This window comes from Pteropus medius, unplaced genomic scaffold (genome assembly GCF_902729225.1).
Source record: "Pteropus medius unplaced genomic scaffold, Ma_sr-lr_union100, whole genome shotgun sequence".
Classification (NCBI taxonomy): Eukaryota; Metazoa; Chordata; class Mammalia; order Chiroptera; family Pteropodidae; genus Pteropus; species Pteropus medius.
This window is the reverse complement of record NW_024350319.1, coordinates 19,603,587-19,618,225: the sequence shown is the minus strand read 5'-3', so window position 1 is coordinate 19,618,225 and position 14,639 is coordinate 19,603,587. Positions and strand designations below refer to the sequence as shown.

At 37.9% G+C, this 14,639-nt stretch overlaps 1 protein-coding gene across 7 annotated transcripts in view; it reads right to left on the bottom strand.

Annotated features, from left to right (window-relative positions):
- Positions 1 to 5,502: 5,502 nt before the first annotated feature.
- Positions 5,503 to 14,639, bottom strand: part of LRRC8B (leucine rich repeat containing 8 VRAC subunit B) — a 63,790-nt gene continuing 54,653 nt past the window's right edge. For all 7 annotated transcript variants that reach the window (XM_039838782.1, XM_039838778.1, XM_039838783.1 and 4 more), the window contains one exon: positions 5,503 to 9,068. In XM_039838782.1, coding sequence (XP_039694716.1) covers positions 8,796 to 9,068 — 273 coding nt within the window. In that variant the 3' untranslated portion in view covers positions 5,503 to 8,795. The remainder of the gene's footprint in view (positions 9,069 to 14,639) is intronic.

The following is a 14,639-nucleotide window of genomic DNA, read 5'->3' as shown; positions in this document are numbered from 1 at the left end:
AAATGTTAGCAACACTCTTCAACAGACCAGGGTCTTATCCAACATCTCTCATAGGGTTCAAAATTCTGAATGGCACTCGATTCTTCTAATGGGAGCAAATGTGTGCTCAATGTTTTGTTAGGGCATTAAAATAAAAAAACTATGCATTTTCAAAAATAATCACAAAGTTGAAAAGTACATTAGTCCTTTGATTGAAATCATGTTATATTTATATAAAGGGTGTTTAAAACTGTTTATGTGTATGTCTGTATGTATATCAATCCTTTTTTTAGAATATTCAGAGAGTGCACATTATAAACGACAGAATACTGGATTAGATGTCAAAATCCTAGACCATGCTCACAACCCTATCCCTTCTTTGGCGATGTACATGATATAAAAAGCAGATTTGGTGCTACAGGATCTCCAGTTCAAAATCTGGCTCTGCCACCTATTGGCTATATAATCTAATATATAACCTAATATGTCATTTAACCTGCCCGGACCTATTTCTTTTTCTATGAAACGGAGATAATGCCTACCTTAATATGTTTTATGCATTAGTGATGTTTATAAAATCTATGGCAGATGCCTTTAGTAGTTCTCAATTATGGTAACTATTGAAGCTGGCTCTTTCAGAGCCTAGTTTTCTTGTAAGTGAAGTGGGGACAGAAGCCTAAAGTGCTTTGGGCCCTGTGATGCTCTGCATACAGGCAGGGGTTATTATCAAGATGCAGGACATAACTAAAATGAACGCAGCTTGTTAGAGAATGCAAAGGACCTGGAGTTAGGGAGGAGGTGTGGGTGCAGGTCCTGGCTCTTCCACCAGGCTTTGGGTACGTGTGGGTGATCTGTGCTCCCAGGCAGCCCAGAAGAGCGAAAAGATCCCTCAACAGGGGGACGCGCAGACTTAGATGCCATCTCCCTCAGCCGTGGGTTTGTGATCGCAAACAAGTTGCTTCAGCTTTTTCCTTCGGAAAGGTCTCCATAGTTCCTTCCAACTGGAAAGTTCTGCAATTATAGAATGACATTAGTGGGGAGGAGGGGGATAAAATGGATAGGGAGTGACTCATTGGTTCAGGAGAAGACAAAGTAAGATAGCTATGGAGCAGAGCAGGAAGCAGCACTGGGCTTAAAGCTGACAGGAAGAGACCAGTAAACTCTAAAAACCAGAGTGTCACCTGTGAGTCTTCAGACACCAAGGTAGGTGAGAGAGGATGAAGTGCTGATAAGTGTTGATTCCCTAAACATTGGTAGAAATAAACTTTGCAGACCTGTAGGCTGAATACGATTCCTCTTTTGAAGTCATGAGACCTTTGGAAAGTTATAATTTTTGTTTTTCACCTGAAAAATGAGAATAACACACCAAATAAAGTTGTTGGATGGACTGAGATAGCACACATAAAGACCTTAATAGAATACAGATAATGTTATTGTTTTATTCCACTATTTTATTTCCCCTACGGTGACAGGCTCCAAGCTGAAGGAGGATGGAAAAAATGATTCGATTTTCAAAAATCTATTCTTAATTTGAAGCCATTAAGGAGGTTTGTGATGTATTATTCTACCCAGGTATCACAAGTCCAGCAAATTTTCCTCGGGCCTCTAAACGCAGACTGGATCAATTCTTTTTCCCTTGGTTACATCTCCAGGACTTCCCTTTCTACAGAGCAATTGCCTGAGACTGGCTCAGTCTACTATGAAAAGGCTGACAGCACTGCTCTTTTCTCCCCATAATGATCTGAGCAGTTTCTCATATGAAGTACCCTATAGAGGCAATAAGACAAGGATGCAAATGCAAACCTGGTTCAGGGAAAGACTAAAAGGAAAATCCACACGGTGGCGTTTGGCCCCTGCTGTGCTTAAACTTTTGTCTAAACTAATTTCCAAGGAATACCAAATGTCATTGGAATAACTGGAAATAGGGGACCAGTTAACTCAGGTTTCCACATGCAATTTCTGAGGGGGCCATCCTAAGAAATGCAGATTGGTCCTGCTCCCAGTCAGCACATTTAATAAGTCTCTTATTTGAAAATATGACAAGAAATTACTTTTTAGGAAGGGAGAATCTTGGAGTACATGGTTAGGAAAGCACTAGACAGCACAGCAAGGGTGGGAGATGGAGAGAGAGGAGGAGGGAGGGAGAGAGAACGAGATTGGAGGAAGTAAAGAGTGATATCTGGGAAGGAAGAGGGTGGGGGCCGGGAGAGTAGGGTGCTTCCAGGGGGAAAGAGAAAGGAGACCCAGCAACTGACAGGTCTGTTTATAACACCTGGGAGAAGATTGTCTCTTGTGATGTTTGACAGAAATGCTATGAGCTGTGGGAATTTCATTTGCCCTCCAGTCTCTACTTGTCTCTGCTCAGTCATCTCTAAGCTCTGTCTCACTCTTGTGACAGTTTTGTTTTTGGATAAGGGAATATTTAGACAGTTGATATAAACCTTGATGACTTTTACTAATATAAAACCAGTTCCCTCACCTCTACCACGTACATATTGAATAAATACCCAAAGTTTTTTTTAAAAAAAGGGTGCTACATTCTTGTCTGCCCAGGACACCCACCTCAGGTCTGGTCCTGGTGCCAGGCATTGCATGGGGCTAAGTGCATCTCATTTGAGATGGAGTTACTAAGATTAAGTGGGGGTCATTGCATTCTCAAGATCTTATCTTGGGAGCGGGGATACTGCACTTGATAAAGGGAAGGCAAGGAGAAACTGAATAAGGGAATAAAAGCTGGTAAGCTCCTAGTTGGTTTATTCTCCTCTCAGCAGCAGAGGGAGGCAGAGAGTAAAAAGTGACCTGCATTAAGCCGTACACAACAAACAGGCCTGTGTAAAAAGGGCACGAACTTTAGGTATTTAAGAAATAATTTAAAGGGCTTCTCAGTAGCACACAGGTAGTTTTATAGAATCCTGGTGTTTAGGAGGCAGGACTTATAACTCTGGAGGATGATGAAGCAACAGGGTGAAGAGAGATTTGTATTTTTTAAAAAGACTACACTTTAAAAAATGACTTTTTTTTTCTTATCCTTCTTTGGTATATAGATATATACTCTGTAAATACGGGGCTTGAGTTCAAGGTCTGACTTTGCACCTTTGGATAAACCACTTTTCTCTAGACCTCAGAGATGAGATGGACAGAGAATACAAGTTAGAATTTCAGAGAATCCAGAGAAAGGGGCAGAAACTCAAACACAAGATGCAGCTCCAGAGAATCAAACGGTGCTCTCGCTCCTGGCAGCGGCGACAGTCTCTCCCCCACAGCCAGGCCCTCACCGCATTTTTGAAAAGCCATTTTGTGATGCAGAAGAGTGAATGCTGAAGGACATGAAGTCACACTTACTGCCGCGCTCACAGGGGCATGTCACTGCCCTGTAGGCTGTTAGCACAAGATCCCAGCGTCCAAAAGCACCAAGCAGTCCCCGAACGGCTGCTAATGCCTTAAGTCAGGCACAGACTTCATTTCTTTGGTCTATTTCTCATTCCTAAGGCACTTAAGAGGTGAAGGAAAGCGAAAGCCTTTTTTGAAGTACCGCGTTTCCAGGGAAAAAGATGTCCATCTGGTTTTCAATACTTTCCTTAATAATCTGGTGCGGCGTACATCAAGTTGTCCTCTAGCAGAGAAAAGATCTGGGTATCCGCTAATGTTTTCCTGAGTGTGTGTGCGTGTGTATATGAGATAGAGGTAGATGTAGAGGTAGAGAGAGGTCTTCTGTCCAAAGGGCCAACCAATCATGTGTCTATTTTACCTAATAATTCCATTTTTTCTCCTTTTATTAAACTTTCTGATAATTTTGTCTAACAATTCATTACTTTCTGTTTATCTGGTCCACTATTCGGTTTTAGTTAAACTAACAGTAAATAGAGAAACGGAAGCCAAGAAGAGAGATTTTTTGATTTGTGATCATCAGTCCCCAAGGATGAACACTATTGGATAGACCTATTAGAGAGACAGATTTCAGCCCCCCGCCCCAACCCAGAATATTGTAGGATCAATCCAGCTCTCTTCAGGGCTTGCTATTTTGTGACCATTGTAGCATGTTTTTGAAAACTCATACTATTGTTATGAAATTCATGTGTAAACCTAAAATTTATCATTTAATAAATAATATAACCATACAACTGCAAAGAGAAGTGTGGGAAGAGGATGAGAATCACTTTTGGAATCTGGGCACTTATAAATGTACACATGTAAAAATTAGTACAGTCAACTTCTTCCAACATTTAATCTGCTTTTATTAGCTATTTATTATAAAAATTGAATCTTTATTTTACACAAAATGTACTTTAAAAACAGTAAAGTTTACCAAAAAATAACAAATCTCAGGCAAAGGGATTTACCACCAAAACGCAGATTTACATGGTAAACCTGAGGGCCAAAAACACTCAACTCACAACAAAATCTTACATCTTTAAATAATTTGTTACTGGAAGCAAAAAAAACTGGTTATGTACGTTTCAAAATATGTGACAAAAATAAAATAACCAATGCTAGCCTTCACTGTAAAGCTAACAAATGTCTCTACTTAAGATTGCCCATTATTTTACTGAAAGTGAGACATTTGAAGAGTATTAAAAATATTTAAACATAAACATTTAGGCTTACACACAACACATATATGCACAAACACATCCATTCTAATTCTATGCCCTTTTGTATTTTTTACATTGCACCATCTCTGTTAGAGATAATATATAACATGCAGGAGGCATTCATAATTGTTTTTCTCAGCAGTAGTGTATTATACAAGTTCAAATGTAAAACTTAAATATGAATTAAGTTCAACTGGAAGCCAGTATTTTGGCTCAAATTTCCTATGTTAATGCTTTAGTGTTGATGAAATTGTTCATGTGAGAAAAATGTTGACGAGAAGATAGTCCATTACCAAAGGTACTTAGTAGATAGTTCCCAGTGGATGTAGAAGTGATGGACCAGAAACAGGAAGAAAGCAATTAAACAGGACTAGTTTTTTCACTACTTCAGTTTTCATATCCGGCTGAAGATGAGAAATAACTATATTCAGGGCATTTCGCAAGAGTTATTAGTTTATACCATTTCGTGTATATAATATCTTCATAATTCAAACCAGGATACAAAATAACTCCTCCCCTTCCCCACCAGCCTTCCTCTTGTTTCCTGGAAAAAAAATAAACACAGCTTCTGATGCAATATACGGTTCCTGAAAATGAAGTGGACTTAATTATATTCTCATGCTTTGGGAGGGATGAGAGTGCAGTGGCTCAGCCCTAAATACTGTAGGGATGGGTCAAGTAAAACTACTTAATTAGGCATAATTATAGGCTCTGGCTTCCCCCCAAATAAATATATGCTCGAGTATCAACGCAAGTTCTCTAGCACACATATATTCTGTTACTATAAAAATGCTGATCAAATTTAAGGAGGTGGTGAGTGGAGAGGGAAAACAAAATACCTTATGTGGACAGGATGATGGTAAGAGAACATAAAGATGGAAAGAACATTTTACTGAAAATACAAGGAAATGAAGCTATAAGTCCACAGAACAGCTGTTTGATTATTTTAATGGTTTTGGAACCCGTCAACATTATGCAGTATTTTAATTAAACATAAAAAATTTGAATCATGAAACACTTGAAGGACAAAAATAAATATTTCCACTATCATACAATAATGTTATGCAAATAACTCACTGTAGCTCACCACAGCACACAAATTTGAGCTATGCCGCAGTGCAGAGATTCTAAGGATTTCTATTTACCCTGTTTAACAAAACGTTTGTTAAGTGACAGTGAAATATAGTGACATCTGGGGGAAAAAATTAAGACTGAGGATGAAGAATGAAAACATAGTATGTGCCACATACATGTACTCTGATGTAGGTTAGAGAAAGAACACTACAGCTTACTAGAAATGGTCAAAACTTCTCAGACTAAGGCTGAATGTTCAGTTTTCTTTTAAATATTATAACTAAGAGAATAGATCACTCCATGATTACAAGTAATGAATAAAAAAAAGAATTAATATTCTAGCATTAATCTACAACTTTGGAAGAAAATACTGATATCCAAAATATCCAAATATCCAATACTAATGTTACATTTTACAATACATAGGAGGGTGCGAGTCTCTGAGTGTGTGCAAAATCATCTGTGTGTCTGTGTGTGCGCGAGTACATGCATGTAAATAAAATGAACCAATGCCATTGTTAGCATAAGCCATCAACTTGGTTCTGAATAACATTTATACTTATGTTTTGGAAAATGCGCTACACATTTTTGGAAATCAAATGCCAACTAAAGTCTCATAAATATAAGTGAACGAATTTCATTTTCTTTATTTAAAATCTCCGTAAATGAATATGAACAAACACTTGCAAAATGAAGATCTGCTCCAATAATGCAGTAAAGGTGGCATCAAACACCAAATTTTTGTATATCAAGTGGTGGTCTCAGAGTTCATTGCATCAGTACTATAGCATTTCAAAAGCTACCTAAACACTGGTGTGTAAGATCGAAATAAAAAAGAAATCTAGAAACTATGGCATCAAGAACAGAGTTTGAACCAGTAACTATACCCTAGTGTTTGGAAAGCAGCTTACAATGACTGATTCTGATAGTAACCGGCTTCCAGAAATTTAAAGAGGTGATAAGGAAGTTTTAGCCAATGACTTTTGCAGGTAAGCAAAACCAGTCTTTACTCCTGAAGGAGTTCTAGTTTGTCAGGAGAATGGTAGCAATCTAAAATTTGTTTTGAAAACTCTTCTTTATAGAAGAAGGTGTCATTTTTCATACAAATGATCACTAATTATATGACCAGAAACATTTAGACACCTCTCCATGCATCATGCTCATGTCCAAAACTTAAAATAATCCTATTCAACATTGGAACCAATACTTATGACAATTTTATTGTGAAAAACTAAAATGATATCAACTCATATTAAAAAAAATGAAAATAACAAAAAACACTAGATGTAGTCAGAATCTGTTTTCTAATGTCCTAGAAGAAAGTTTTGTCAGTTATGCTTGGGTCCCTGAGAACTTGAATGTTCTGACTAAAGGCAAGTTTTGGTAAGAATTACATTTTTACACCATTCCTTCTCATTTATAATAAACAATAAGGTTTAGGCAGCTTTTGGTGTTTTATATTTTTATAGCTAATATTAGTCAAATTTTATTTGACACAAATGATTTTTTTCTTTGAGCTTCAGTCCAGGGGTATGTGGCAGGTGAGGGAAGCTACATTTTGTTATAATTTAAAATACTTACTTTTACCTTTTGAAATGGGCAAACAAAACAAAACCACATATCACAATTCCATGTTTACAGTATTCTTTACCCATAGTTTTCCAGTTTTGTCTATGTGTGGTTAGTAGACGACTTCATAGTTACTTCCAAAATGTGATGGCATCATAAGTGCCTAGACCCATCAGAGAAAAACACATTAAAAATGTATATTTCCTGAAAAATGAGTCAGTTGATTTTATTCATTTGACAATATGTATCAAAATAAAAGGCCAAACACAAAAACTCTTCCTAATAAAAGAGCAAAATGTATTCCAGAAAAGTTAGACAAAAGCATGAGATGAATTCCAGTTAAATGGATCTATTTCTTTGTGAGATTTGAGAATTCATCTTCAACACCGAATAGATGCTGAATGTTTTGCATTATAGTCATATCTAGAGACCATGGGGGTGGAGAAGAAAAGTATTTTGCTTTAACTCTTAATTTCTACAAGGTGTTTTTAAACCAATTTTAAAGAACCAAATCCATACCTCTCCCCTCTATCACAGTTTTTGAAGTAATTAAGAAATGTACCCGTACAATAAGCACAGCAACAAGGGAAGAGAGAGGTAGATGATGCGCCATCCTCTAATAAGGAAACCCCCTAAATATTTTAGGGTGCGAAACACAAGGCTTTAGTTATCCAAAAGTAATTAGTTGCAGAGTACAAAAACATTTTGGAGAATGCACACAAATATGAGAATCATAAGCAGCCAAAACCAAGTATACTAATAGTAAATTCTTAAAGAGATGCATGTGTTCTCTGTACCTTACAAAAATTATTCCCACAGATTTTAAATCCAAGATTATACAATAAAAACATTTATGTTTTACATTTAATATAAAAAGTTACTAGCAAATAAAAAAGGCTTTGATGATACAAGAAGAAATTTTAGAGAATACATTAATTTTCAGGATGCCCCGAGGGTAACACGTCCTACATACCCTGCTCCTGTTCTATGCAAAGGCCAAAAGCAGGCACTGTCTCGGGGTTCATCACTGTTGTTAAGAGAAAAGCAGATGAAGGAAGACTCGAGCAAGCTAGGACAGAAAGTAAAAAGCCAAGAAGAAATTCTGCCAAGCACAAGGCACCCTGCCTTAAAATATTTAAGAACACAAATCAAAGACAGTGCTGAGTATACATCGATGAAATTTATATTGATGAGTGTAGGGTCTAGGTGATAAATATTCTAATTGGATGTCAGTTAAAACAGTGTGCAGATAAGTACTAGGGACTACGGAGAGAGAAGAAAAATTATCTAATCTTCAAGGTGAAAACTGCAAGGTAGAGATTCAATAATTTCATGTCCCCCATTCCACCCTCAAAGTGTACTTCTTATATCTCAACAAGATCAATTATTCACAAAACTTCAGTTCAGTGTTAACACTTTTTACCTGTTGAATTGAGGGCCAGACACTGAGTTGCTTTAATAAGACATTTCGTTAGAGTTAGTCATAATTATTCTGTATTTTGTCAATCTTTATAATTTTGGAAATTTTAGTTCTCATTTAAAGCCCTGGGGCTTACTTTTAAAAGTTATTTTCTCTTTAGGTCAACATTTATCTAAGCACGTCTGCAACCGTTCTGTTACAGGGAGAGGAAGAGTACTGAGCAAATTCTCCTCGACAATCAGGCAGCTCCGTTTTAGGGACTGACACCCTTCCAGTTCGGGAGGAAGCGTTTCCAGGTAATTACCAATGAGCTCCAGATGAGTGAGGTTCGACAGCTCACCCACGTGGGGCGATAGACTCATCAGGCTATTTTTCCCCAAAAGTAAACACTGCAGCTTTTTGCACTGAAACAGCCCATCTGGTAGCATCTCAATCTGGAAAGGGAAAAAAAGAAGCCAATAAAACTGTTTTTTGATGGCCTATGATAATATATTTACTTATATATATGCCCTACTACCTTTTCCCAAAAACATTTCTGGATGTTTACAAGGATACATAAAACAATGGTAATAAATTTGACATAGATGAAAAGATAAAGGTAATACTAAGAACATCCTGACGTGGAGTTATGACCGAGGGTATCATAAATTTAAAAACCCTTGCTATGTAAGGGTGGGCAACGAATTTGACTCTAAACATTCTAATAAGTGATTCTCAACGAAAATCTAATCAGTTACATACTCATTGTCCCTAAGATAAACAAACCAGTAACTCAGGAGAATCATAATTATTCTTGAGTCCTAGATCAGAAATAAATTACTCTCAAGAGTCCTCATAAAGAGTTTACTGTTTAATGTAATGAGCAACATCCTCAAAAACATCCTGAAAAGAGACACAAAGCTTTTTTTTTTAGGGTTTCACAGTATGCACTAGAAAATTTATTCTGTTAAAAAAAAAAAAGTCAACGGAAGCAGAGATAAGATATGATAACATATACATGTACATCTCATTGCCCTCTACAGAGTATTTACCCTTCTTCCTGCTTTTTGGCAGGTTCGATTCAATCATGTAACAGAAAAAATAATGTAAAAAAGGATAAATAGCCTGCAATTAGGTCCACTCCTAGAGCTGCTCAACTGAACTGCGTAGGTTCTGGTGTGTAGGCTGCATGTGAATTTCTATGGGAGTCACAGTGTATATATGAAATAGGATTTATTGGGACAAGACACCCAGAAGAGAGCTGAGCATGCACAAGGGCCTCAACTATTACCACGCCACTGAGAGGTGAGGTTCAGCCAGGCAGAGCAGGACTGCGCACACACACCCTATAATATGCCACATATTCATGTAGGCAGAGGCGGGGCATCATTGCAACTAAAACCATGTAGTCTTCTTGGTTCAGGAAGTCGCTTTGTTAGAAACAAGGATGAAAGAGGCATTCTAGAGGTGCTCAGCCTGCTCCTCTGATGAGCTAACACAGCCCCACTGAGCCAGCTCTTTGCTGGAACATCCAGGGCCATCCAGAACGATCTCCTTAAGAGGATAAACATTCTCTATATAAAGAACAGTCATACTGCATTCAAAAATGCTCATTATGTTGGAAACTCCCTTCTCCTCCATCATCTACACATACACTCACTACTGATATCCTTGAAAATAAACCTAATTATTACCGTTGCTAAGACTAGCATTCAATATGGCTCATCATTGTACACCAGAATACTAGGTATAAGCAAAGGAAAAATATCTACCCTATTATTTCATTCCCTTCTCAAGAATGCAGATGCAAAACCACACGTGTGTAGATTTTAATAGAGAGATATGGCAGAGATATGAGAGACAGAAGAAATGCAACTTTCTAAAGCAGCCTTTTCTCATCAGACATCTGCAGCTCGGAATTAGGGAGAATGACGTGGAATTGGAGAAAACTATCAGTCCTGTGAAATGTGCTCAGGGTTGAGTGCGCCTGTTGGTGCCTAAGCAAAGACTTAGGAAAACCAGCTAAAAAGGGTGGAGATGTGGCTCATCTGTATTCATAAATGCATGCTGACAGCCTCCTTTTTATGTCAGGATCCCACCTAGGTGTTGGGATAAGTGCTGAGCAAGACAGATGGGTCTTTAAGTACCTTAGTCTATTGCACAGTTTTCTCAGCCTTGGCACCACTGACACTGTTGACTCACTTTGATTGAAAGACACACATAGACTGAAAATAAAGGGATAGGAAAAGATGTTTCATGAAAATGGAAACAAACAAACAAGCTGGAGTAGCAATACTTATACCAGACAAAAGACTTTAAAACAAAGGGTATAACAAGAGACAAAGAAGGTCCAAGTAATCTCATTTCTGGGTATATATCTGAAGAAGCCTAGAACATTACTTGGAAGGGACATGTGAACCCGTATGTTTGTATGTTTATTGCAGCATTATTTACACTAGTCAAAAAATGGAGGCAGCCTGGGTGTCCATCAATGGATAAATGGATGAAGAAGAGGTGGTACATGTATACAATGGAATATTACTCAGTCATAAAAAAGAATAAAACCTTGCCATTAGCAACGACATGGATGGACCAAGAGAGTATTGTGCTGAGTAGAGTAAGTCAGACAAAGACAAATGTCATATGATTTCACTTGTATGTGGATTCTTAAGAACAAAATAAAAGAACAAACAAACTCATAGATATAGAGAACACTTTGATGGTTATCAGATGAGCAGGGTTTGGCAGCGGTGGAAAAGGGGAAGGGATTAAGAAGTATAAATTGCTAGTTACAAAATAGTCATGGGGATATAAAGTATAGCATAAGGAATACAGTCAGTAATACTGTAATAACCATGTATGTTGTCAGGTGGGTACTAGATTTACTGGAGTGATCATTACATAAGTTATATAAATGTCTAATCTCTATGTTGTATACGTGAAACTATAATATTAAATGCCAACTATAATTTAAAACAATCATTTTTTTAAAAAAAGAATCTTAGTCTAATGCACAGTTTCTCAACCTTGGCATTGTTGACATTTTGGACAGGATAATTCTTTTTGTGGTGCGTGCCCTGTGCATTGTAGGATGTTTAGCAGCATCCCTGGTCTCCAACCACTAAGTGCCAGTGCCACTCCCATCCCCAGTTGTGACAACCAAATATGTCTTGAGGCAAATATCTCCTGGGGGGCAAAGCTGCCCCCACTTGAGAAGCATTGGTCTAATGAGAGAGAGCAACATTAAACAATTACACAAATAGTCTGTAATCGGTGCTATGAGGAAGAGCCATAATCACAGCTGCAAATGAGTATCTCGCATCTCCCTTCTTCAGTCTGCTTCCATATTCTCTAGCAAATATCTTGCTTTAACTGGAGTGATTTCCTAGTGGGTGAATACCCTGAAGCTGTTGCCCTCATTCTCCTCTTGTCTGGCTAACAGCAATACCATTTGCTCACAGTCATCTTTTAAAACTCCGAATTTGTACTTTTAGCAATTTCTCAGCCCCCAATACAGGAGAGTGATTTTACAAGGCAATGGGATTGAGCCTCTAGGGTCCGCTGTTAACATGTCTGTGTTGCTGTCATAAAAGTGAGTTAAGGGCTGTGGTTACCGGTACCACCTTCTGAGAGCCAAGTGTCCATCTCTGGAGCTTGCTCTCAGAATCTGCACCCAGCTAAGGCATAGGACCTTAAGTCATCTACTCGAATTCAATTTTGCTAAAAGAGACAGGGGAGCTGAGTTAGAGACTCGAGACTTTCTTTCAACTCTGCAATCTTATACTAAAAAATCTGCTTACACCTTTAAAAAAAAGTTTGCCTCAAAGCTAATAAGAACAACGAATACATTTTGTCTGGGCCAATAAATTTTTTAAAAAGGGTCTGTAGAGCATTTACTTATACTGAATTCATTCAGCACGCTCCTTCTCAGACTATGTAATACATGAGCCAGAAAGGAAAGAACTACCTTGGTGCAAGGATCCCCAACCCCTGGGCCGTGGACCAGTACAGGTCTGTGGCCTGTTAGGAACCAGGTTGCACAGCAGGAAGTGAGCAAGAGAAACTTCATCTGTATTTGCAGGTGCTCCCCAGTACTAGCATCATCACCTCAGCTCCATCTCAAATCACCAGGCATTAGATTCTCATAGGGGCACCAGTCTCTGGTGCCAAAAAGTTTGGGGATTGCTGTTAGTGGACCACTGATTTCTTTTCAAAAATCAAAAGAAACATTTATAGACTATCAAGGAGATGACAAAGTTATAAACAGAATCATTTTATAAGATAAACTATAATGTATACATATAATAAACTGTAAAATAAACAACAACAAAAAAAGAAAAACTAATGGCTACAATATCACTCTGTATCCTAGAATTCACAGGCAACCAAATATCTTCAGCAAAATGTACTGGAGCCCCCAGAACACCAAAGGAAGGATGTTTCTCTTTCTGTACCTATGGCTGACATTGGTAATGAAATAGTCCAGTTTCCCAGAGGCTGGGACCTTACTTCAGAATCCTTCTCAATGTCATATTTCTTTCTTTTCTGGCCATTGACACATGCTATCTCAAGACATGCTAACCAAATCCATAAAATCCAATCATTTCAAGAAACAAAGATGAATATTTCTTATTTTAAGTAGTGATGTCAAAAACAACAAGGCCTGCCACATAAATAATCTTCAGGAGGAATTTCCACATTATTCATCTTCTGACTAGAAGTTTTTGTTTATTAAAAAAATGCAATAAATGCAGAAATGGAGAAGTCAGAAAACCTAGATATTGGAGTGGTTTTAAAGGTTTGAGCGAAGCTATTAAATCCTTTCCCTCTCCTTGTGCTTCTCCATCACATTCAATGCCATCAGAATCCAATTATACTTTGGCACTGGGATAGAAATAGATGCTGCCTCTTCCTCTCTTGTCTTCTATACCCACCCACACACGCCCCTGCTTCCTATGCAATATCATTTGGATTGATACAGATAAGATGCAGTAAAAAGAGCACTAGAGTAGGAACTGGAACACTTGGGTTCCATTCCAGATCCATCATTCGGAAGCTTCAGACTTTGAGCAAATCATTCTGAGCTTCAGTTTCAGTAAACTAAGGGCAAGTGAACTAGCACAGAGGCTGGCAAAATGTTTCTTTAAAGGAGCAGGAGAGTAAATATTTTAGGCTTTGTGGGCCAAAAGGCAAAACTGAAAATTATATAGGAGCTTATATAAAATGAGAAAACCATTTCATATATTGTAAGTGATGAAATTCAAAATATAATAACACTTGAATACAATTTTTTGTAATACTGGCTCACTGATGAGAACAATGAAATTTATTTATGGCCACTGCAATTTGAATTTAATATAATATTTATGTGACAAAACATTATCATTCTTTTGATTTTTCCCCGAATTGTTGAAAAATTTAAATACCATTCTTAGCTCAGGCTGTGGGCAGATTTGGCTCCCAGGCTGTAGTTTGCCAACCTCTGGCTCATAGCGTTCCTTTCAGATATGAGTCTTTGTCTCTTGTTTTAAATCTGTACTCCTACTTCTAAACCATAACTGATTAAATCTTTTCATGGGCTTTGTTCCTTTGTCATCCTCTTCAAACTCTTCTATACGCTATGGTCAAAACCTCATTTGAAGGTACCAGTTCAAGCAAACTAGGACTTTCAAGCTCAAGTCTCACCCCAGCTGCTATCCAATGAATTGAACATGAACTTGACTGGCTGACTTCAAGGCACTCTCCATTCTGACCACCATGCTAAATGCTTTTATTTCTTTTTACATCTGGGCATGCCTATTGCAATCCTCTGTGCATGGCCTCTATCTTTTCACACTTCCCGCATCCAGTGTTCTCAGGGTGTGTTCCAAAAAACACTCGTTTCAAGAGTTGCTATGAAAAAAGAGTGTCTTGCTCAAACACGTTTGGCGACCGTTGCATATCATATCTCCCTCTTGGAAAAGCACAAGGTTTACTCATATATTAAAGGCTCCGAGGAATCCTGCTGAAAAAAATATGATAAAAAG